Source organism: Canis lupus, chromosome 23, assembly GCF_048164855.1.
Source record: "Canis lupus baileyi chromosome 23, mCanLup2.hap1, whole genome shotgun sequence".
In the NCBI taxonomy this organism is placed as follows: Eukaryota; Metazoa; Chordata; class Mammalia; order Carnivora; family Canidae; genus Canis; species Canis lupus.
The window spans coordinates 44,268,136-44,293,048 of NC_132860.1; the positions used below are offsets into that span (position 1 = coordinate 44,268,136).

Genomic DNA, 24,913 nt, shown 5'->3' on the forward strand with positions numbered 1-24,913 from the left:
CATGGAAAACTCTGGTGTGGATTTTAAAAGTTCCTGCTTCCCCAGGGCTGGGCTTTCCTGCCCTAGAGGCTTTTACCACTCCGCTCTAGCCCTGCTACTTGTGGTTCCCCTCTCCCACTTTATTCTTTAAAAAAAAATTTTTTTTCTGCCTTCTTACCTTGTTAGAAATGAAAGCTTTTCTGTCTGTAGCGTTCCAGCTGTTCTCACTTTAAATCTCATATCGAATTCGTAGGTGTTCAGGATGTTTTGAAATTTATCTAGGTAAGTTTGTGGGGACAGGTGACTTGGGGACCCTACTCCTCCACCATCTTGCCCCGCCCTCTCCTCAAGTGCTTTAATGAACAGATAAACAACAGTCCTGTCATGCATATCAGCTGGCTTTTACTTTAATTTGGAAGAATGTGCCAAAGACTCAAATGAGGCTCAGTGTCCAATGATGTATCCCAGTGAAGTAGAAGGGAAGACAACCTGGTTTGTGTTCTCTTTGTCCAAAGCATGATGTAAATACAACCCTCATATGCTGCTGAATAGCTTTAACTATTTTTAACTAAAAGAGAGAAGTGAAGAAAAACTGGCCATTCTCTGTGCCATGAACTCAGCTCTTGAGAAAAGGCCCAGGCTTCTGGGAATAAACTGGCAGTAGCAGATGTGTGGTGTGGTCTGTGCCTCAGCACACGGGTAGCTTTGACATAATAAAGCGTGGAAGTAGGAGAAGTTACTGAAACATCCCAAGTTACTAAATCCCTTTAATATTCTTCAAGCTCCTTCAAGTGAACCTCCATAACTAATTTTAAAAGGAGATACACTTTCAGAATAGAATGGTCTTACATCTATGATAAAAGGACTCATGAAATTAGCCTTTTTATTTAGTACAATTGTCAAAATATCAACAAAAACAATGCATAAGAAGTATTTCAAAAAGTCTTAAAATAACTTTTTCCCACTGAATGTTTTATTAGTCACCCTAGGAGGGGCTTGTGTCTTCACTCCTCAATATGATTTACCTTATTGTTGTTATAACTCATTTAAATGATTACTTTGGAAAGTAGGTTTAATTTACTTTTCTCAGCTTTGCCATTTCTTTAAATCTAGGCCATAAGCTCCACTCTAAGATGTTCACTGGTATTTATAAGTTGGCCTGAATTCCTAGCTCTCTCATTCTCTTGCCTTGACTGGGCCACGATGGTTACTCCTATCTTGCACAGAAAGCTGACCAATTTCCAATGTTTCTGGTATCATTCAAGGTAATCGTTTGTTCAGGATTATGGTCATCTTATACTTTTGGTTACAGTAATAATGTGACAATGATAACTTCTGGCTACTTTGTTAATATTCTTAAACTCTATAAAAATGCCATGAACTTCACAGTTGAGAAAGAGAGGCTTATGGATGGTATGTAACCTGTCTAAAGACACCAGCAGGTGAGTGGCAGGTTTGAATCATCAGGTTGCTGTGACCTCAAAACTCCCACTATTTCCAACCAAAACCAAGCTTTTCCATAGGTCTCTGTGATTAGTGCTCTCCAGTGGAAGCATTTTATAATGTGAAACCTTAAGACAAGATTGCACACATTGCTTTAAATAATAAGTAAAATTAGCCACTGAAATTATTAAAGATGAAAACAAAACCAAACCCATTTCTATAGGTAGTCATGGAGAGTTAAACTGTTAAATATATAAGTTAGCAGAAATAAAAAACCTGAGGAAAACTAAAACCCAAGTAAAATGTGTATCAACAATGAGTCCCTTATGCATCTAATTTAAATATACTTATATTTTAATCACCACTGATGTAGTTTTCCAGATAATAATTTGATTATTTCCTTTAATCATGATAATATCTGGTTTATATTTTTCTTTTACAGTAATAGAATAACAAAATTTTAACCCAGAAAGTATCTCAGCTATATAAATAAAATTGTTTTTAAAATATTAAAAAATATACTTTAAATAGCTTCATTATATGAAATTCAACAAGAAAAAATTATGATATAAATATGTAGTCATACTTACATGTAATACTAACCAAGAAGGACCTTATTGCAAATTCACAGATTTGTTTCCATTTAGCATGAAATTTGGATGTGATCATAGGAATGATGATCTCTGCTGGAACATAGAACTGAATTGAATATGTCACAAAGATGCCAAAGGAATATAGAATTTTCACTGATTGATATAACCTGTTAAAAAATATTTCAGAATTCAGTCATTCTTTTTTCCCCAGATTTATTGAGGTATAACTGACAAAACTGTAATATAGGTAAGGTGTAAAACATGATTTGATAGAAGTATACACTGGGAAAGGATTCCCACTACCGAGTTAACACATCCATCACCTCACATATTTGCTTTTTTTTTTTTCTCTTTTTGGTGAGAACACTGGTTCTACTCAGCAAATTTCAGTTATACACTACATTCTTATCAACAATAGTCACTACATTATACATCAGATCCTTAGAACATATTCATTTTATAACTAAAAGTTTGCACCCTTCTATCAAACTCTCTTCTTTTTCCCCATCCACCAGTCCCCTGGCAACTGTCAATCTACTCTGCTTCTGTGAGCTCTACATATTTTTAAAATTTTTTTAAAAACTTATTTTAGAGAGAGCAAGTGCATGTGAGCAGGAGGATGGGCAGAGAGAGAGGGAGAGAATCCTCAAGCAGTACTGCCTGCTGAGTGTGTAGCCTGACCTGGGGTTCTGTTCCAGGACCCTGAGATCATGATCTGAGCTGAAAACAAGAGCTGACCATTTCACCAACTGAGCCACCCAGGCATATATATATAATTTTAGATTCCACCTATGAGTAATACCACACAGTATCTTTCTTTCTCTGCCTGGCTTATTTCACTTAACATAATACCTTCCATGTTCACCCACACTGTTGTCTTAACATGAATCTGGCTTTCTTCTTTTATCTGTAATATTTAGATAGGCAAGACATCCAAAAGAAACTTAGGCCAATATCTTACCAATTATATGCTTATTTATTAAAAAATAAATAAATCCAGCGGATCGCTACTCAATTTTTAGATGACAGGTGAACAGTTCATTTTGACAAGCCTAGAGAGCTTGCATGTGGCAATGCAAAGGTTTGGGAATATTATTGCTAAGATTCTATTTTAGGCTAAACCAGTGTTCTAAAGGCTAGGCTGTGTCCCATGAAGAGTTAATGTTTTATCAGCTTTCTTTCAATAACTGATCATCCTGTATCTCTTTGAAAACTTATTGATCTATATATAGAAGAAAACTTCACATTGGACTCGGAGTTACAGTTCTCTTTGCTTAAAAATCTTGGTATATATGTCATTAGTTCCAAAAATGTCATTGTTCTTAGGTCCAAAAGGAGGGCATCTAAATGGTTTTAACTTAAAAAGTTCTCCAGATTCTATAGGAATTCCACCTATGCTAAAGTTACATTAATAGGGGAATAAAGTTTATTAGGTTGGGTTGATGCCCAGTATTTCACAACAGTACAGCAACGTTCAGTTTTATAAATATCTTTAGATTTCTCCATTGTAGACGACATCTTGTCACAATCAGTATACACGTCTGAATAGAGACTTTGGTTAACTTCCTTTTGTCTGGCAAAATAATACGTTTTAAATGTTGATAATGACAGAAAATGTAGAATCACAGGACTCAGAACATTATAGAATCTACTCTCTTGAGGGATCCCTGGGTGGCGCAGCGGTTTAGTGCCTGCCTTTGGCCCAGGGCGCGATCCTGGAGACCCAGGATCGAATCCCACGTCGGACTCCTGGTGCATGGAGCCTGCTTCTCCCTCTGCCTGTGTCTCTGCCTTTCTCTCTCACTGTGTGCCTATCATAAATAAATAAAAAATTAAAAAAAAAAAAGAATCTACTCTCTTGGGTTACAGATAATAAATTATGTTGTTTTTTTTGAAATTTGGAATATTTACAACAGCTTAAAAAGAAAAAAAAAATTTCTCTTGTATCCTTTTAGGAAACAACTGGCCAAGAGACCATGGATTGAATGTTCCGCTGTACTGGGGCTGTGGTTAACACACACATCCTCTCGAGGCAGAAATTTCCTCAAGAGCCCTAATTTCCCTTAAGAGTCTTGCTTTCCCACCTGCAAGGCCTATGCAAAGGAAGGGTGTTTCTTTCTTAAGAAAAAATCATTTTAAAGTGACATGAAATATTCCACTTTTGGTAAAGAAAGGCCAACATTGGACTTTATGCTTATTTCTGGTGTCTTAAGACCTAACGTAGCAAAGATTATCAACAGTTCTCTAAACTATGGCCCTGCATGAAGGAATTCCTGAAGTCTCCTCCTATAATATATGCCTCATAGGAGTAAAAGAAAGGAAAAAAGTTGAGTTGAAATAGATTTGAAAATATCACAAACATAATTAAAGAAAGAAGGAACCCCTTAGGGCTAGCAACAATAAAATACTAATTTTAAAACGATTTCAGGATAGATTTCTCAGCTTTAAGGCTTAAAGTCTAAATATAAATGGTCAAGTTACTGCAATGCACAGAATAACTCCAAGACTCCTGCCTCATATAATTTGATATGTAATTGTAGACAAATGAATATCAGTTTATTATTAGTACATTCCTTTTGTTCTAGTTGTATTTTAACTTACAGGTTTTTAAATACAGTTAACAATATATTTAAAAATACATCATTATGCATATAAGATAATTACTTTTCTATCGATTTAAAACAAGTTATATAGGCTAAGAATCTGGTTATTACTAAAGCAAGTCAATAATATTAATTAGGTATTACAGAGTACAAATGGGAAATAAAATGGTATGAGTCTTTTAAAAGCTAATATATATGCTAATTATCAAAGAAAAGTAATATAGAAATAAAGGTGTTTAAGAAAAGCACTGATCAATTGTTCTATTTTTGACTTTTCTGTTTTAAGAACCTACTAGTTTCTATGGTTGACATCTATATTTTCAATCATTCTATTTTTCTCTAATCAACTTTTCTATAGATATTATCAGCATTTGGCACATTTTTTAAAAAGATTTTATTTATTTGAGACAGAATGTGTGAGAGAGAGATCATGAGCAGAGAAAAAGGATAGAGGGAGAAGCAGACTCCCCGCCAAGCAGGGAGCCTAGCACACAGGGCTCTATCCCAGGATGGTGGGATCACGACCTGAGCTGAAAGGCAGATGCTTAACCCACTGAGCCACACAGGTTGCCCCTCATTTTGGTTTTAAGCAGGCAGCTATGTACTCAGTTTAAAAACTGAAGAGTTGAAACAAGAATCTACCCTGTAAATTATCTCTCCAAGGGATAAAAAACTTTCTTAAAGTTCTAAGAACTTGTTTTGAAGACACAAAAGAACATAAACAACTTTTAAATAATATTTAAGGCCCATGAAAAACTATTTTAAAACTCACTGCCAAAGTTCTTAAAAGTTGGAGACTGTGTTTTATTCCTCTCTGTATACTCCCTAAGGCACACAGAAGGTGAGAAATACTCATTAAGTAAATATTAATAATAAGAAATGGGTATGGGTAGGTAATTCGTAAGAACTATATCCACTTAAGACCACAAATATACTTCAAAAATAAAATAATTCTTGCTTGAAAACAAAATTTATTATACCGGTAGCAAAGACATCTAGTATCTTAGTAAAGAACATAAGTGAGGGATGTCTTGCTGGGCTCAGTCAGTAGAGCATGTGGCTCTTGATCTTGGGGTCATGAGTTTGAGCCCCCATATTGAGTGTAGAGATTACTTAAAAACATAAATCTTTTTAAAAAAAGAAACAAGTGTATTTTTAAAATAATTATTTAGCCATCAATATATGAAATCAGATTATGGGGCAGGAGGGGGGACAATTAAATGTTCAATGAAAACATTAGTTTTAAAACACAGGATTTCAAAATTTGCAATGCTGCTACTCTTTTCCCCACATTGGCTAACAAATTAATACTTTTTTTTTTTTTAAAAAAAAGGTTTATTTGAGAAATAGAACCTCAGTGGGAGGGGGCAGGGGGAGAAGGAGAGGGAATCTCATGGCAGACTCCATGCTGAGTGGAGAGCCACACATGGGGCTCAGTCTCTCGACCCTGAGATCATGACCTGAGCTGAAACCAAGTATCAGATGTTGAACCGACCGAGCCACTCAGGTGCCCCCTAATAAAACAATATTTAACCTAAATGTACAGATATGAATATCTTAAATTTTTTAAAGCCAACCTGCTGAGTGACTCTGTTTCTCTCTAGGTTGAATACAGAAGCTACTGATAACTCACCCTTCATGATACGTTAAAATTCTTGAGCTTAGTTTTGTTAAGAAGCAAGAAGTCTGTTTGAGGCCTAGCTATGGTCCTTACCAGGAACCTCCCTCATTCTAAGCCAAAACATAACACAATGAGGGTTATCTAGTATTTACAACTAGACTGAATGCTGTGAACCACTCACTCTGGAGCATGTTCACTAGACTATAAGCACCATGAGGAAAAGATTTCCATCTGCTCACTGCTATTTCTCTACTGTCTGGAACAGGAGCTGGGACATAAGGCATATAATAAATATGTTAGATGCCCTTCATTTTGAATTTAATATGATTAAGGACAGTCATTCTGATGAGGAAAGTCAGGGGCAGTTTGGGCCAAGATTCCCGGTTACAGGTAACTTTAATATTGGAAGGAGGTAAGTCTGTCATAGCATTTTGAGATCCATTAAAACAAAACTTAATGAGAAAAAAACAAACATAAAAACAACCACACAGAATTTGTGAGGGAGAGAACAGAGGGAATAGTCCAGGAGACAGGAACCTTCTTTTTCCATTTTTTTTTTTAAGATTTTGTTTATTCATGAGAGACACACAGAGAGAGGCAGAGATATAGGCAGAAGAAGAAGCAGGCTCCCTGCAGGGAGCCCGATGTAGGACTTGATCCCAGAACCTGGGATCACGCCCTGAGCCAAAGGCAGATTGTCAACCCCTGAGCCACCCAGACCCTTTTCCCAGTTTTATTCAATTTATTTCTCTTACTACTTTTTTATTGTGCCTCTCAGTGGGCACGTTCTTGCCTGAATATTTTCATTTTAGGTAACAAGCTCCTCGCTTGGAGTTCTACCCCTTGATTGCCTACTGGGATAAATTAAGAGATAGCTTGATTACCTGCTGTTACTCATCAGCTTTATTTCCTAGAATATTTGGGCTCCTAGCTCCTGTATGCTACAAACATGGACTTAGACTTGCGGTTTGTTCTGTTTTGGGGGGAAAATGAAGGAGCAGTTCACTTATCTTAATAAATTAAAAAGTTTATCTTATCCTTTCCCTGTTCTTCTATGGTTCTCTTTTTTTAATGAATTTTTCCTATCCAATACATGCTTCACAAAGAACACATGTGAAAGCAGAAGCACCTTACTGCTTCTCAGTATTTGTGTGTGAAAATCTAATACCCTCAATATTTCTGAGTAGACGTGTTTTGTGTGCAGACTGAATGAGTCACATGTGAATTCATTCTAGGCCAGTATTGTTCAAACTCTAATCATGACCCATTAGTGGGTGATATCAGTTGAGTGAGTGTGAAATACTTTTTTTTCCTAATATACGAACTGGAATACAGTATACCAGGGGGCAGTAGAAAATATGGGTTTTTATGTAACATTTTATTTATACTTATTGTATTACTTTGTGTGGGTGGTGTGTACCATGAAAACACACATACAGACATGTGTACATGTATTTCTATAAGGGTTTTTTCTATAAAACGTTTCCCTTTCTTACTATGGGTTGTAGTTTTAATTTTTTTTTTTTTTTTAATTTATGATAGTCACACAGAGAGAGAGAGAGGCAGAGACATAGGCAGAGGGAGAAGCAGGCTCCATGCACCGGGAGCCCAACGTGGGATTCGATCCCAGGTCTCCAGGATTGCGCCCTGGGCCAAAGGCAGGCGCTAAACCGCTGCGCTACCCAGGGGTCCCCGGGTTGTAGTTTTAAAAAGTTAAAAAGCCACTAACTGGAACCAAATAAGAAGGCACGGTAACTGTGATGGGGAAAAGACAAAGGGATATGGAACAGATCTTGCGTTTCAGAAAAATAAGCAACACAACAAAACTGAACAAAGGAAACCACAACTACAAGAAAGATGTTTGTTCCTATGATGTACACACCACCACTCAGTAAGACAGTAAGATGGAACCCAAATAAATACTATTCGCTATTTTAAGTCCTCTTGTAAACTTGTTATACCATCATTAATACTAATTACCCTCAAATCTCCATTCCTCCAATCTTCCCTTATGACAATGACACAATTAGAAACCTTCATCTTATTGGCTTAAATTCCCAAAATTGCTATTAGAGGAGCTGGAGAGACGTATAAACTAAAGACATAATCTAGATACACTCACCTGGAAGATCTTACAATGATGTGGCATTCATGCTCAAACACAAGTGCTATTCATCTGTCTGCCTAAGTCCACATTCCTATTTTTCCTTCAGACTCCCTTCATGCAAACGTTTCCTATTTAGGACCTCCTTGATAGTAAGGAGATTCTATAAATTAAAGTAGTACATAGGAACTTACATCGAAGCCTGAGAGCACTGTGTGAAAGAACAGAATCTACATAAAGTGATATGAAGAATTCTTCATATCAATCCAGACAGAAAGAAACATTATCTTTGATCTTTGTTAGGTTACTATCATGACTTTATTTGCATAGATTTTTTTTTTAAGTCCAGTATTCAAAAGGCTATTTCTTCTTGGTTATTTGGCTTGCAAGTGTACTGTGCCTTTGCTTTTTACTCAGTACTTGCTCCCTCCTGGGGAGTGACGGTGGGCTAGGGGCTCTCAGAGGACAGGCTAAACACAGTGGATGGCTCTGAGCAGCAATTTCTCTCAAACGTTTTTTCTGAGAAGGAATTATTTTTATATAAAAAGCAACATCGAGATTATGATTATGTAAAAGGTGTACTTTTTATGAGCTGATGCTATGCTTGAGGCAGGCTATTTGGTCAAGCCTATTCTCAAGACTCCCAAGAGAATGCTTTTTCCCCCCTCTCTGCTGCTGTTTGGGTTGTGGGTGGAACTGAAATAGCAATTCCTGCCCCATCAAGGTGCTAATGTCCTAGCTCAGAGCTGCAAATTTACTTCAGTATCATCTTTAAAACATTCTTTGCTTCAAAACCTAAATGTGATACACTGAATACTACTACTCATAACTAGTTTTAAAAGATGACACCTCAATCAATAAATAGTTAATAATTTGGAGCCTCTCTAATCCATACTTGCTTTATCTTGGGGCTACTTTCTAATTCAGTATTTTCTTGTAGGAATACCCCTTACGAATTCTGAGAATGTAAGTCACATGGCATCAAAATCCCTTTACTGCTTCCCATTGCCAGCAGCTAGGAGCTCCCTCGGCTCTTGTGACCACCATTGGCTTTTATATCAAGAGTAACGAGTATACTGCACATTCTCTTACTTCCTAGGCCTATCACCTGAAGCACAAAGAGGGAAGGGAAGAAGAGACTCATACATAGTACATCAAGAAAGAAATCTTAGACATAATCCAGTGATCATTCCGGTTCAAACTTCTCATCTTACAGAAGACTATCACTATAAAAGGACAAGCATCTCCTCTGCAGTATTCCTCAATCATGGCTGTTATTTAAGCAGCCCGGATGCAGAGGCCATAAATAAATGGACAGTAGGCCACAGAAGCCTCATCTCCAAAAGGAAAAGGAATTAGCCAACACAAGTTCTCTGAGGGAATTTGATCTATCTTGACGTGCTTTCTGTTTTATTCCAGATTTGTGTTTTTTAGGATATGTGTACTATCTTTTCCTCTAAATGAAAAGCAGGTGACTTCTTTGATTAGAGATGATGATGGTCCCTTTTTAATCAAGTCTTGCAACTGGCTCTGTTCAAAGTGTAAAGCCACAGCAATGAGGGATAAGGTGAGAGGCACGAAGGGGATGCCAAACAAGGCAAGGATTTAACAGAGTTAATGCACGGGTAGTGGAGTGCCCTCCAGGCTCAGCTGTGAATACAGAAAGCATTTCCTACTTGTCTCTCCCGCTGTTCCTTCACCATGCTCTTAACTCTGGGGATAGGAACATCTCAATTTGACATGCATGTGTACCCCTCTTCACTCCTTTCTCTCTCCAAATATTTCTGTGGAAAAGAATTCTGAGATTGTTTCCATCTACATTTTTTTAAAAGATGGATTTATTTATTTATTCATTTATTTATTATTTATTTATGATAGAGAGAGAGAGAGAAAGAGAGGCAGAGACACAGGAGGAGGGAGAAGCAGGCTCCACACTGGGAGCCTGACGTGGGACTCGATCCTGGGACTCCAGGATCGCGCCCTGGGCCAAAGGCAGGTGCCAAACTGCTGAGCCACCCAGGGATCCCTCCATCTACATTTTATATTTGACACTAAAAGTACTTGTCAGTTCTATTTATAAAATTATTCTTCAGATTTATTCTGACCATTATTCTAAGTGGGGAAAAATACCACTCTGTTTTCTAGATATTATACAATATTTGAGAAAAAGAACTATGCCATGCTACCATAATTTTTAACCTTGACTCTCTTAAGCCATTTAAGCTTCTAGCCTGTATTAAACTACTACAAAAAGGGGCATATTTGGAGGAAACAAAATTATATAATCAACCATAATGTAAGTTAATGAAATAAATGCTTAAAATTGTTTGTAGGCATGTCTCTAGTCTGAAACAAATGTATGATATCTGACACCTTCCCATCGTGAAATACTATATTTATAAAACGTGCCATAGCTAAAGTAGAACTATAATTAAAAAAAAAATGAACCCACTGCATGTGTGCCCATTGTGCAATCTGGAAGCTACTCTAGGTATATTCTCTCTACCACAAATGTGCAGCCCGAAAACTATTCTACGTATATTCTCTCTATCACAAATGCCTTCCTTTGTGGATTTGTTCTTGCAGCATTTTCAACTCCAGGAAAAACCCAAAGATAAACTCTCAAACTATCAACAGGAAGCCAGTCAGAACATGTAATATTCAAAAACATTTCAAGTTTCACAGACTTCTATCCAAGCAGCTAAAGGAGCAGTGTGACATTAATTAAATCAGCAATTTAACGTTTCTTCTTTGTATTTTCAAAGCTAAGGAGTTACCTTCAATTTAACGAATAAGGGAGGACATCTCCATGGTAATTGCTGCCAATACCTTTCTAAAATCTCCAGAGACCAATCTCTGGAAAAAGGAAAAACCCTCTATATTGCTTCATTTTGCAGAATATGGTTTCCAAATTTAAGTGAATATTTGATGCACCATATTGTCTTTTTAATAATGATGGGTTTTATCATTTTATCAGGAACCCAGAGTGTTGGATTTTTTGGCAGCAAGTATTACATTTTTTATTATAGTGAGTCTATATTAAAAAAATTCATGTTTTACTTTCATATGTTACTCAAATTTGGAACATCCTACAATTTTTAATTTTTTAAAAACTTTTAATCATTTTAAAGGATCCCAAATGAATCTGTAAAATCATAGACGGTCTCCTCTGAAAAGTATAAAAACTGTAAAATCATAGACGGTCTCCTCTGAAAAGTATAAAAATATTCTAGGTTACACAAATAAGAAATCACAATAAAAATTCTAAATGTTTAAACCATAAATCCAAAAATACACCTTTAATATCAAATACCAGTAAGCTATATGTGTGAAATATACAAACTAGGATTAAGAAACTCATATATACCTACCATACATCCTGGGGAAGATTTAAAGTTATGCTGCCTTTTATTTCATCATGGAAACACATATATCCTAAGGTAGCTAATGTTACATACAAAGTTGTAACAATTCCCATGCCAATATTCAATGCTTGGGGAAAGCGTTTTGATTCTTTCATTTGATTTTCCAGTGGAAGGACCTAAGAAGAGAATGCAGATAATAGAAGTAATTTAAAACAATCTAGTATTCCATCTTAAATATACACAAATTAATCTTCCTATAGCTTATATGCAAATTTTATTTCCTTTTTTAAAATTTCCTTTAAAATAAAACTTAAAATTGCTGAATATTTTTCTTGGTGTTATATATATATATATATATATATTTTACACTATAGATGTTCAAATCCTTAAAATAAAGAGATCTTAAATTAGATCTTAGCAGGCAAACCTGTCAGATCAAAAAAAATAAACTTTTATTTTTTTTAAAGATTTATTTTTATTTATTTATGATAGAGAGAGAGAGAGAGAGAGAGAGAGGCAGAGACACAGGCAGAGGGAGAAGCAGACTCCATGCTGGGAGCCTGAGGCGGGACCCGATCCAGGGACTCCGGGATCATGCCCTAGGTCAAAGGCAGGCACGAAACCGCTGAGCCACCCAGGGATCCCCAATAAACTTTATTTTATTATATAATTTTAGATTTACAGAAAAGTTGCAAAGGTAAACAGAAATTTCCCATATACGCCTGACCAGTTTGCTCTTTTGTTAACATTTTAAACTACCAAATTACATTTGTTACAACCAAGAACCAACATTGATATATTATTATTCAACTCTAAATTTTTTTGGATTTCATTAAATCCACTAATGTCCTTTTTTTCTGTTCCAGGGTCCCTTCCAGGATGCCACACTGCATTTTGTCACCATATCTCCTTGGTCTTCTCTGGTCTGCGATGGCTTCACAATCCTTTCTCATTGTTCATTACCTTGACAGTTTTGAGGAATACTGGTTAGGTATTTGGTATGACGTCGCTCTACCAGGGTTTGTCTGATGTTGTCTGATGTTTGTACACTGGGATTATAGGTTTTAGAACAAGATACCACTGAGGTAAAATCCCCTTCTCATCACACATGCTATCAACATGATTTGTCACTGGTGAAATTAACTTTCATCATTTGGTTAAGGCAATGTTGCCAGGTTTCTCTACTTAATAAAGGTCTTTTCTTCTTTCTTACCACACTCTGTTCATTGGAAGGCAAGTCACTAAATGCAGCCCACATTCCAGGGACTGGGGATTAAGCTACAGCTCCTGGAGGGGAAGTACCTACATAAATTATTTGGGAATCCTCCCATGTACATATTTATTGCATCACTTACTTATGTTAGTATGCATTCATGTATATTTGTTTTATATTGTGAATATGAATCCAAAAACACTTATTGATTTTGTTGCTCATATTGTTCCGGCTTCGGTCATTGTGAATTCCACCAGGTTGCTTCCTGTATTCCTTTGTATGCCTCTGTTCTTTCGTTTTTTGAGCATTTCCACACTTTCTGGTGCTATAAGATGCTCCAGACTCATCTTAAATGTCATTGTTTCAGTCCTAGAATCAGATATTTCTCCAAAGAACTTTGATTCTTTTGTTGTAGATGGTATTTAGAAGTCAAGATCTGGGTGCTGGATGTGGCTGTAGCTACTGTGTATCTCTTAGCTGAAGTACTAGAAAATACATGTGTGCATAATAACCCAAGTATAGCCATGTCTATAACTGCTTCTATATCTATCCATCTGTATATATTGTCTGTCAATTTAGTGAGATGAAAAGTTATTATTATTATGTGGAAGAAAAAACCTTTAAAGAAAAGGAAAAAAGGCTAATTGAAGAGTAAGTGTTTTTAGGCCAATCTTCAGAGGTTTTGGCCATATGATTTGGCCATACGTAAAAGATATTAAGAAATAATAACAGCAAGTATTTACTTATGAGGGGCCAGGTATTTTTCTTTTGTAATTGAGATAAAATTGGCATATAACATTATATTAGTTTCATGTGTAAACATAAGTTTGATATTTACATGCATTCCAAAGTGATCACCACAATAAGTCTAGTTACCATCCATCACAATAAAATTTTTTTTTTCTGTAATGAGAACTTTAAAGATTTACTCTCTTGGCAATGTTCAAAGATGTAATAAAGTAGTATTGCCTATAGTTGCCATGCAAATTTGACAAGCCTTTAGCTACACTTACCAACTAAAAAAGGAAAGAGAGCTCAAACAAAATCAGAAATGAAGTTACAACTGATACTATAGAAATACAAATGGTCATAAAAGACTACAATGGAAAATTACATGCCAAAAAACTGAACAACCTGGAAGAAATGGATAAATTCCTTAAAATATAGAATATTCCAATACAATGAATGATTCATGATTCAGAATCTGAATCTATTTCTTATAGAAATAGAAAATCAGAACGGAAAGATTAGTAATGAGGAGATTGAATCAGGAATCAAAAAACTCCTAACAAACAAAAGTCCAGGTCCAGATGATTTCACAAGCAAACTCTACCAAACATTCAAAAAAAGCTTTAAATACCTATCCTTCTCAAATACTTCCAAAAAACAGAAGAGGTGAGAACATTTCCAAGCTCATTTACAAGGCCAGCATTACCCTAATACCAAACCTAGAGTAGAGCACTGAAGAAGAAGGAGGAGATGGAGGAGAAGAAGGGAAGGAAGGAAATTTAAGCAACATCCCTGATGAACATAGATGCAAAAATCCTCAACAAAGTATTAGCAAACTATATTCAACAATACATTAAAAGGATCATACATCATGATCAAGTGATTTATTCCAGGGATGCAAGAATGGTTCAGCATCCACAAATGAATCAACAGGATACACCAAATTAACAAAATGGAGGATAAAAATCAGATGATCATCTCCGTAGATGCAGAACAAGCACTTACAACATTCAGTATCTGTTCATGATAAAAACACTCAATGCAGTGTGTACACAGGGAACATTACTCAACATAATAAAGGCCATATATAATAGGCCCACAGCTAGTGTCCAGCAGTGAAAAGCTAAGAGCTTTCCCTTTAAGATCAGAAACAAGTCAAGGATGCTTATACTCACACTTTTAATTAGGTTAAGTGTTCCTTCAATTCCAAATGATAACCTTGCCAGGTAGATAAAGTATTTCTGTTTGGAAGTTTTCTCCTTTCAGTATGTTGAATACATCATGCCACTCTCTTCTGTTCTACAAAGTTTCTGGTGAAAAATCAGCTAACAGCTTCATTGGGATTCCTCTGTACAAAACAAGTTGTTTTTCTCTTGTTGCTTTTAAGATTCCCTCTCTAACTTTTGCATTTAAATGCAAAAGTTAATTAAATTAAATCCCTGCATGGATCTCTTTGGGTTTACCTTATTTGGAATATCTGTGGACCTGCATGTCTGTTTCCTTCCCCAGGTTAGGGAATTTTCCAGCTGTTATTTATTATTTTTATTCTTCTTTTTCTCTCTTATCCTAGGATCCCTATAATGCAAATGAATACCAATTCTGCCTGGTGTTGTCCCATAGGTCCCTTAAGCTTTGTTTACTTTATCGTTATTTTTCCTTTTTGTTGCTCTGTTTGAATGAGTTCCACTGCCCTGTCTTTAAGGTCACTGGCTAGTTCTTCTGCTTCATCTGGTCTACTGAACCCCTCTAGTATATTTTTCAGTTCAGTAATTGTATTCCTCAGCTTTATGACTTCTGTTTGGTACTTATATTTTTCTTTTGCTTTGCTGAAGAACATCCATTCTTCTCCGAAGTTCCATAAGCATCTTTATAACCATGACTTTGAACTCTTTATCAGGTAGCTTACTTATTTTCACTTTGCTAAGGTCGTTTTCTGAAGCTTTGTCTTGTTCCTTCATTTGGAACATATTCCCACACCTCAATTTTCTTGACTCTCTATGTTTGTTTCTATGTATTAGCTGAAACAGCTACATCTCCCAGTCTTGAAGGAGTGACCCTGTGAAGGAGATGAACTTTATCATTCAACCTTGTCCTAGTTTGTGGTTGTCTCTTGGACCTTTGTGATTATCTAAGTAGCCTGATTTATTCTTGATAAGCTTCAGCTATTGAGCGTGTGCCAAGACCTACCAGTGCTCCAGTGTGGGGATCTCAGTCAGTACCAAGTTTCAGGATGACTGGAAGTCAGCTTCTCAGACAGCAGCTTTTAAAGTATGGAAATATAGAGTCCTATGGAACCACAATTGTAAACCCTGCTGGCCTCTAGACCAGGAGATCTGGATGGGTCTCCTAGGGAACAGTTCTAAAATTCAAGGTTTCAGATAACTGTATAAGCTCTTTTCTGGAAGGTATCAGCAAGCTGTAGCAAGATCAAAGGAGGGCACAAGATGGTATTTCTCTATGTTCCCTGAGAGTGCTTCTATAGCCTTGAGATGTGTGACAAACCTGAAGCCTGTCCCTCAGGTTAAAGTTTCAGCACCAATAAACAGGGCTTTTTCACTGGCATACTTGGGGTGCATTATCAGTGTGCTGTCTGTGCAGGGCCTCGGTGTGGCAGCCTGTCAAGAACTGTCCTTCCCATTGATAAAGTCCCAAGGGGCCCTGGAACACAAACCCTCTCAGCCACCAGAGCCAGGTGATCAAGGGGCATTCCTTGTGTGGACTACACTTGCCTACAGCTTTAGTAAGGCAGGGCATGCCCACCAGTGTTAGCAAGGCAGCAGGACACTGCTGTGTTTGTGACTGTCTATCTGTGCTAGCATCATAGAGGGAGACTACAAGTATGGTGCTCACCAGTGCCTCCATCCCTGGAAAAAGTCCCAGCTTGTCCCTGCCCCTCCAGTAGATGTTTTAAGATCAGTGCATGAATCCCCTTCACATATAGTCTAGGCATTTCTCAAACTGAAGCTTTTATGCTAGATTCTGGGGCAAGTGAGTCCATATTCAAGTCCTTTAAAAGGAGTTTCTCAGATTCCTATAGCCTTTGGATCCTACAGGGGTATGCCATTGCATGTATGAAGGGCCAGAAGGGATGCCTGATGTGGGGCACAAACCCCTTGCTCCTCTGGGAAAAGCTCCAGACTTGTAAGATCCCTCCCTATATTGGGTTGCTGCACCAGAGGTACAGTTTTTGGTGAGACCTCATCCCTTGTATCCCTTATCCGTCTTGATGTGGCCCTTTTATTCTTTGTCGTGGAGGAGCTATCCGGATAGTTTTCAGCTATTTCTCAGAGGCAATTATCCCATAGGTAGCTGTAGAGGTAGTGGGTTCATGGGAGAACGTGAGTTCAGGATCCTCCCCTACTGCCATCTTAGACCGCCCCTGCCAGGTACTTTTCTAGATGCTTTGCATGCAGCATTTCATGTAGTCCTCACAATAACCGTATGAGATAATAACTCCAGTAATATCTCCACTTTTTAGGTAAGTCAGGTCCATATGGAAATATTAACTGGTTAATAGAAGAGAGAACCATTTGGATGCCCTGGAGATAATCCAGACCTGAAATAGGGGGCTATGATTAAAAATGGTGCCAGTGCAGCTAGAAAAGGGGGAGAGGAAGGAAATTCACATTTTTGTAGGCTCCCTCTGTGATTAGCAGCACTGTGGGTGTTTTAAATGTAATTTCATTTGTGGGGGAAAATGAAAGAAAAATAAACATGCCTTAATTACTGATGGAACGGGGGAATGAATGACAAAGTGAAAGAAATTGCTCTAATGTTTCAAGCTTGAGCAACTGAAAATAAAACTAAAAGAAATAGGGAAATGAGAAAGTGAAACAGGTTTTGGATTAAGATTATGTTAGACTTTGGAGCTGCTGAACTTGAAATGTTAGAGGAACAACTTAACTGGAAATGTCCAATAGTTAACTACTAGAGTTTACAGGTTAAAGACAGAAACGAAAATCTACAGTTATGTCTGGAACAGTAATAAATGGAACTATAGGAATTTGTGAGATTTCTCTAATGGAGTAATGGATAATTCAGAGAAAGCAAGAACCCAAGTAAAATGATATAAAATTATCTTCTAGGCCTATTTCATCTGTGGTTCAAATAGGTATGTATAAGTGGTTTCGCTCCCATACCAAACCAACAGACAATGAAACAAGTTATAGAGCAGAGTAGAGAGTGATATTTTGTTTTCCCCAAATCTACACATTCCAGACTTTAAATAAACTGGAGGCATATTAAATGGAAATGTTTAAGATCTTAGAATCCTCGGGGTGCTTGTATTTCTTGGTATTAGCTTTATAATAACATCATTTCTCAAAACAAATATGTATAAATCTAGAGGGAGAATTTATATTTGATTTTTTTTTTATTCTTCTATGTAATTATAACTTTGTAACAATTTAAATTCACTTTAAATCATTTAGTCTATAAAATATGATGTTTGGGGTCTGTCTGAATGTAACCTGAGCTTGGTAAGTAGATGGAAGAGAGATAAAACAAAATTGACCATAAGTTGATTTTTGAAGCTAGGTGACGCTTACACAAGAACTCATCATACTGTTTTATAGATTTTGTATTAGGCTTGAAATTTTCCATAACAAAATGCTGAAAATCATCTAAACTAAACTATAATTCAAGTGTAACCTACCAAACTGCAAATAATGTTCTGGCAATGAAGAAAATGGAAACAAAAAAGAAAAATGCATTTTTAAATATCGTTTGACTACGTAAGTCTTTGTGTTGACTTAAAATTTTTAAAAATAATAATAAAGAATAAATCCTTACCACTCCTATGCCTTCAAAAGCAAACACAGCAGTACCAAAAAAGAGTGGGTATTTTTTCCAACCAGCCACTATTGGAAGGTTGTGGGGATTTGGCATATTCTGGAGAAACAAAAAAAGAAAACAAAAAAAAAAAAAAAAAAGAGAGAGAGAGAAGTTACTTCTTTACTTCTTTTAAAATGTAAAATAAAGAGCGAAATCATATACTTCTGAGTTTCACAGCAGATGTATGTTATAAAAGTGAATTCTTTCAATAAACACTTTAAGCATCCTATGTTAAATATGGCCAAGCAGTTAGGATTTCACTGCCAAAGCCATTGTTTCCCTCATGCTCACACATTCCATCTGAGCTAAATGCTCCTGATTACCTGCTTGCACTTTCAAGTCCTGGGCTGTTCACACTGGGTATGGCTCCTGTCACAACAGGAAATACATAAGCATACTCAGTCTGAGCTGGAGCCATAGAGTCAGTATCGGCCACTGTTCATGGGGTCCAATGAAATCCCTTTTCTACTGTTTTCATTTCTCTTTCAGTCTCCACAGTACGTGGTTCCTGACTTTGGCTTTTTACCTCATAACTCTGCTTCCTAGTACAGGTCTCCTCCTGGTTTCAGGGTCTGACTCTTTACCTAGACAGTTGCCATTACCCTTATTATTTGTACATATTCCTTGTCTCTGGCTTTGATTTCTTGGTCTTGACTCGTAGCCTTGTTCCAACTTTCACTATCTGGAAACTCAAACTGCACATCTTCTTCAAGTTCTCTGGTTCCACAATGACTATGTCTTCCAGCTACCCCAAGACTGGTTCCTACTCTGCTCACCATCCTGTGTTCTCTACCTTACCTAATTGGAAGTGGAAATCAGGGTCAAGGAAAGAAGATGAAAAAAGAAACAAGTGTGAAAGCACATGGATAATTTGGGAAATAGGTCTAGAACATCTGAAGCACAGAGAGACTTGTGTGATAGGATGGTGATACATGGTGGAAAATATAAGCTTGGTCAAAATGAAAAGGGCAGTCAATGTCTGAGTCATCTGATAACACCAAACTGTTACTTAAGATTCACATTGTTTCCTCTACCTAAATAACCTTCTTTTTTGCTCCTACTAACTCATACACGTTCAGCTAAGGGGTCATGAAATACGGAAAGCCTTATGAGGTCTTCCTGCCTGTCCCCTTCCACTGTTATTTGCAATAAGAAAATGTCTACAGGTTTTAGAATTCGGGGGGGTGGGGTATGAAACAGACCCATCATAACAGAGTTTTTAGTAAGTTGCCAGTGGAGATTTTAGAACAATTGCAGCAGTAATATATAAAATGGACTGGATCAGAAAAGAATAGAGAATAGAACAAGGATGCTTGACCTTTCTGAGTCATTGGCTCCTTTGAGGAATGAAAGCTATATACTGCTCAGTAGGGGAATGCATATATACAGACAGAAACATATGCCTTGCAAATATTTTGAATGGTTGTAGATCCTCTGAATCCCATCAATCAGTTTTTTAGGGGTGCCTGAGTGGCTCAGTTAAATGTCTGCCTTTGGTTCAGGTCACCATCCTGGGGTCCTGGGATAGAGCCCTGCATTGGGCTCCCTGCTCAGCAGAGTGTATGATTCTCCTTCTGCCCCTCCCCCTGCTTGTGTTCTCTCTTTTTCTTTCTCACATGTTCTCCCTCTCTCAAATAAATAAAACCTTTTTAAAAAAAAAACCCACAATTTTTCAAGGAATATTTCTTTTATGGTTAGGATCCCCAGACTATGGACAATGAAATCAGTTGAGGTTGCATACTTTAGACAGAGGTTATGGACTAGGGTACTGGCAGTGAACTGAAGTGGTGGCAGCAAACGGTGGTTCAGAAGTAAAAGAAAATTACAAAATTACATCTATACTCCCATCTGGAGACTGATTCAAATCTTCAAAGAATAAACAAAACACTAATAAGGTCTCTGTTTCACATCACATTGTACTGAGGTACGATCCTAAATCTCACAGCTTAATAAGGTAGGTATTCTCTTCTGCAGTGATGTCATGAAGCCTAGAGGCATATTTACCAAGATTCAAAACCAGACCTGAATACAAAGCCTGTGCTGTGTCACATACTTTTCCAGCTGAGCGGTATCCCCCAAAAGGAGACCCAAGTTGACTGATTATCTCCTGTGTGCCACATAATGAAGTAGGAATCTTTACATATCTTTACTTTTACCTTCAAAGTAAAGAATTTACTTATTAAGAAACACATGACACTCAGTTAAAAACATGTTATACTTACCCTAACAACATACTGATAAATTATCACAAGACTGACAGCCATGGAAATGTTGGCAAGGAATGACAGCACAAATAGATTCTTTAGTTCACGAATGAAGACCAAAAGAATTATAAATGGAAGAAAGCAAAGCATATATATCCTTAGATCAATACTTCTTCTCTCACATGGATTTGATGAATTGGTACTATTCAAAAGAAACACTTTACTCTCCAGGAATCCTTCATGAACCTATAATAGGATTACCATGAGAATAAGAAAGAGGGGGAGAAAAAAAACTTCCATCAACTTATAAATAAAAAAAATAAAGAAAATTATTATCTATATACTCTATGATAAATTCCTTTACAATAAAGAATGTTTACATTTTTTCAAGATATTCTAGCTTCCTAGAAACATATATATGTATCAAATTGAAGGATAATTAAAATAGGATAATCTTTTTTTAGGATAATCTTCTTTGCAAAATAACTTACCATATGCTGTAAAAATAAAGTTCACTAGAAAGTTATGAGGATGAATTTATGAATTTATTTCGAAGCTTTGTGCTCATGATCCCTTAAAAGGCTCAATCTGTTTTGGAGATCATCAAAAGTGGATGCATATTCGCTGAGAATGACTATATTCTACTCCAGATATCCTACTCCAACTTACTTTCTTCAGAGGAGGAAACAAGCTCTAAGCACCTCTAAGCACCTCTGAGAAATGTACAGTTGCCAAAATAAAATTCAGAAGTCACAGTCTAACTTTAAAACTGTTTAAAAAAAAAAAATAAAAATAAAATAAAATAAAACTGTTTTATAAGACAACTGTTTATAAACTATCATAAATATCAATAAATATTTATTAAGAATCCACTAAATTCATTCATGGCCATGTGTTAGAAGTAAATACATTTTTGCTAGAGCAAAAAACTTCAATAAATCAATTTTACCTTAAAATTTATTCAGCCACATTTATAAATCAACATTCAGTGTTCAAGAGAAATACATAATTTATAGGTTCCATATTATTAAAAATTGTCTTATTCAATTAACAAGATAATCCAACTTACTAAAATAGAAATGAAATTTTAGAGTATTTTTAAAACACTCTTAAAAACTCATAGCAGAGTACTTGCTTTGGCAGCACATATACTAAAAAACTCACAGCAGAGGCAGATAATTTAAAATAAGAGTGAAAATCTATTTGCCCCCAGGCACTGTACCCCCACCCCCCCCACCCCAAGCATGATGATACGATTGTGTCTCTGGATACATCAATTCTTAAGAATCAGATCCTTAGTAATAATAGGAAGCATTTTTTTGAGTACTGAACTAACTACATTATATACAACATCCCATCTAATCCTCAAAACAACCCTCTGAGGTGGGTGGTAGTATTCATTTTATATTATAGTTGAGAAAGGTTTAGGGAGGATTTAAAAAAAAACTTATATAATATCAAGCCAGTAAGTGGTAGTGCTAGGATTCTAGCCCAGGTGTGAGACTAGAATTTAGCCTGTGACAGCTGCATGTTAACTGGACCAAAATACCCCAATCCTACAAGGGGTCCCTGCCCAAGTAGCCACCTGGCCTCTACTCTGACATCTCTCTCGATATAGTTACATATTAAGAGGTCTACAAGTCAGAAGTTTAGAACAGAATTATAGTATGATTAACAATTCAAGCATTTCTTTTAATTTTATAGTTTATGATAAGCAATGTTTAGTGTCACTATAAATGTACACATCATCTGAAACTGTAAGGAATTTATTTACTAGTTTTAAGCTAGATAGGCAACTTGTAATTCATACTGCACTGACAAACTCTCAGCTTACACCATGAACCATTTAAGAAATGCATACCTCACGTTTATCTTGTAACTGACCAACAAAACTTCGTATTTTATATTTTATAACTTGAAGTAGAAGCAAGATTGATAATTCACATTACTTGGTTTGTAAAAAAATATATTTTTTGTTGACTCCATTTTTCCAGTTACAAAATTATTTATAGCCAATTGCTTCTGTATCCAAGAAGTACCACCAATTATCAGATTAAGTAATGATCAAAACTAAGCTCTAACAAGGATACCCAGCAAGAGAAAATCAGTTACACAACCAATTTTAAAAAGGGGTGGTTTGAATGGTGAGATGGTTGAGAATATGAAATTAATTCTATCACAACTATAATAATTTAGTATTCTTTGGCAGAAAGATGGTTATTAAAATTGTCAGGATTAAAAAATAAAATAAAGTATAGATACATACCCAGAGCAAGATTCAGGTAAACATTTGAGTCCTTTGGTGCCCTCTAGAGACAGATATTGGCTATCTAATAGGACTTCCTATGATCTCACATGTTTACCAAAATGCAAAACACTGAAATAAATATTATAAAATAAAATTACTAAATTCAGTTGTTTCCATTTAAAGCTTAAATTTACTAAAATCTACTACTTATTAGTTTTCAATGATTCAGTAACCTAATGATTAAAATCCCAAGGTAGACTGTTCTTCAGCAAAGCTAAAATAAATGCAGAATTAAAGCCTTAACACTCTGTATTTGTATACTACTTTACATTTTGCAAGGTTTTCACAAACCTTTTGTCAGCTGAGTCTCAGGATAAGCTAAGGAGGAACAATGGGAGATTTGTTGCTATTCTCACTTGTAAGGAAGCCAAAGCTTGACCAGGGATAAGGAGATCTTGCCCAATGTGTGATTTAAAACTGAGAGAGTAGGAATTTGAATTTGGATCTTCTGTCTCTAAAGCCATGGTCTTATGTACCATTATACATATTTTTCTGTTAATGTAATATCCCTTCCTCACTCTTCATGCCCATATATACTATTTTATCTATCTAAAATTTTCTAGAGTTTCTTAGAGAACAGATAGGAGCTACTATAAACCACGGTGGACTAGAATCATTGGAGCCACTACCCATCCATTTCCCCCTGCCTATTGTTCACAATGACTTAATGGGACCAAAAACAAACCTGTGGCAGTTACAGAGCAAGAGATTCACACATCTGTATGGCAACTAAACTCTTCCTTCTTTGATTTGATAAAATATTACACCTTTGATTTTATGTAGATTAACGCAGTAATAAACTTACAGTTTTTAACTTTAACAGTAGTAGTAATTGGAAAGGTATAATCGACCAGTATGTCTACTATTGGAGACTGCTATAAAATGTGGGAATGAACATCTGCTGCTGTTTTAGTGACAATCTGTCTGTTCTCCCAAGGTGTGTTCATCATTGCTTTCAACTTTCCCAAGTCTGAATGTCTTTTTCCATGTTGCTTTTCATGCGTCAAAAGGACTTGTGTCATTCTACCTACAGCAGGCCTTCTCCTTATCTCCCAGAGAGTCACTTTTCCTACCTGGTCTTCTTAGAATATGTGCAAATGAGTTAAATACTTCCAATCAACCTTGGAAGCAACTGATAATATTTTGCAGGAGAAAGTTACCAATCCTAAGCTTATACAGATATTTATTGTATGCACTCATGTCATATGCATACACACAACTAAAATCAGACAAGGTCCTGTCCACTGATGAACAATAAAATACTGGGTGGCAGCTACATCACAGACCTAGATCTCAGCTTAATTCACATGACTTAGGGCACACTGCTCATGCTTTGTGAGAGTCAGTTTACATGTTCAAAAAATAAGCATTGTAATGTATTACAGAGTAGTTGTAAAGACTAAATAAAAAATGTCACACCTTATTAACATAATATTATAAGGCATTATTAATATTATCCATAAATTCAAATCAAGCTTATTGGTAGCTTAGAAAAGATATATTACTACCAAGTTGCATAATTCTAGAAAGGGACCATTTCCACTGTATTCTATGTAAATGACTGGTAAATGGTGTGTCTTATCAGTTTTGACAACAGATAGCCTCTTGATTGAGTTAATAGTCCAAAGAACATGCAACTTGTGGAATTATATACTTATAAATCAAAAGTACATCATCTATAATGAGTAATGCTAATGAAAGCATCAACTCTCTTATTTATATAGAAGGGTTGACTCAATGAGCCTTTCCAACATTAAAAATCTAGGCTAGGGGCTGTAGCAAATTATGGCCCATACACCAAATCTAGCCTACCACCTAATTTTGCAAATATAATTTTATTGAAATACTGCCATATATATTTATTTATATATTATTTTATATAGCTAAGTCAAAAAGACCATATAGCTTGAGAAACTGA

At 36.2% G+C, this 24,913-nt stretch overlaps 1 protein-coding gene across 1 annotated transcript in view; it reads right to left on the reverse strand.

Annotated features, from left to right (window-relative positions):
* Window positions 1-24,913, reverse strand: part of SLC36A4 (solute carrier family 36 member 4) — a 62,884-nt gene that overhangs the window by 14,404 nt on the left and 23,567 nt on the right. The window contains exons 7-10 of the mRNA XM_072794996.1: window positions 20,706-20,933; window positions 18,442-18,540; window positions 11,715-11,884; window positions 2,013-2,182 (exon numbers count right to left, since the gene is read on the reverse strand). Coding sequence (XP_072651097.1) covers window positions 2,013-2,182; window positions 11,715-11,884; window positions 18,442-18,540; window positions 20,706-20,933 — 667 coding nt within the window. The remainder of the gene's footprint in view (window positions 1-2,012; window positions 2,183-11,714; window positions 11,885-18,441; window positions 18,541-20,705; window positions 20,934-24,913) is intronic.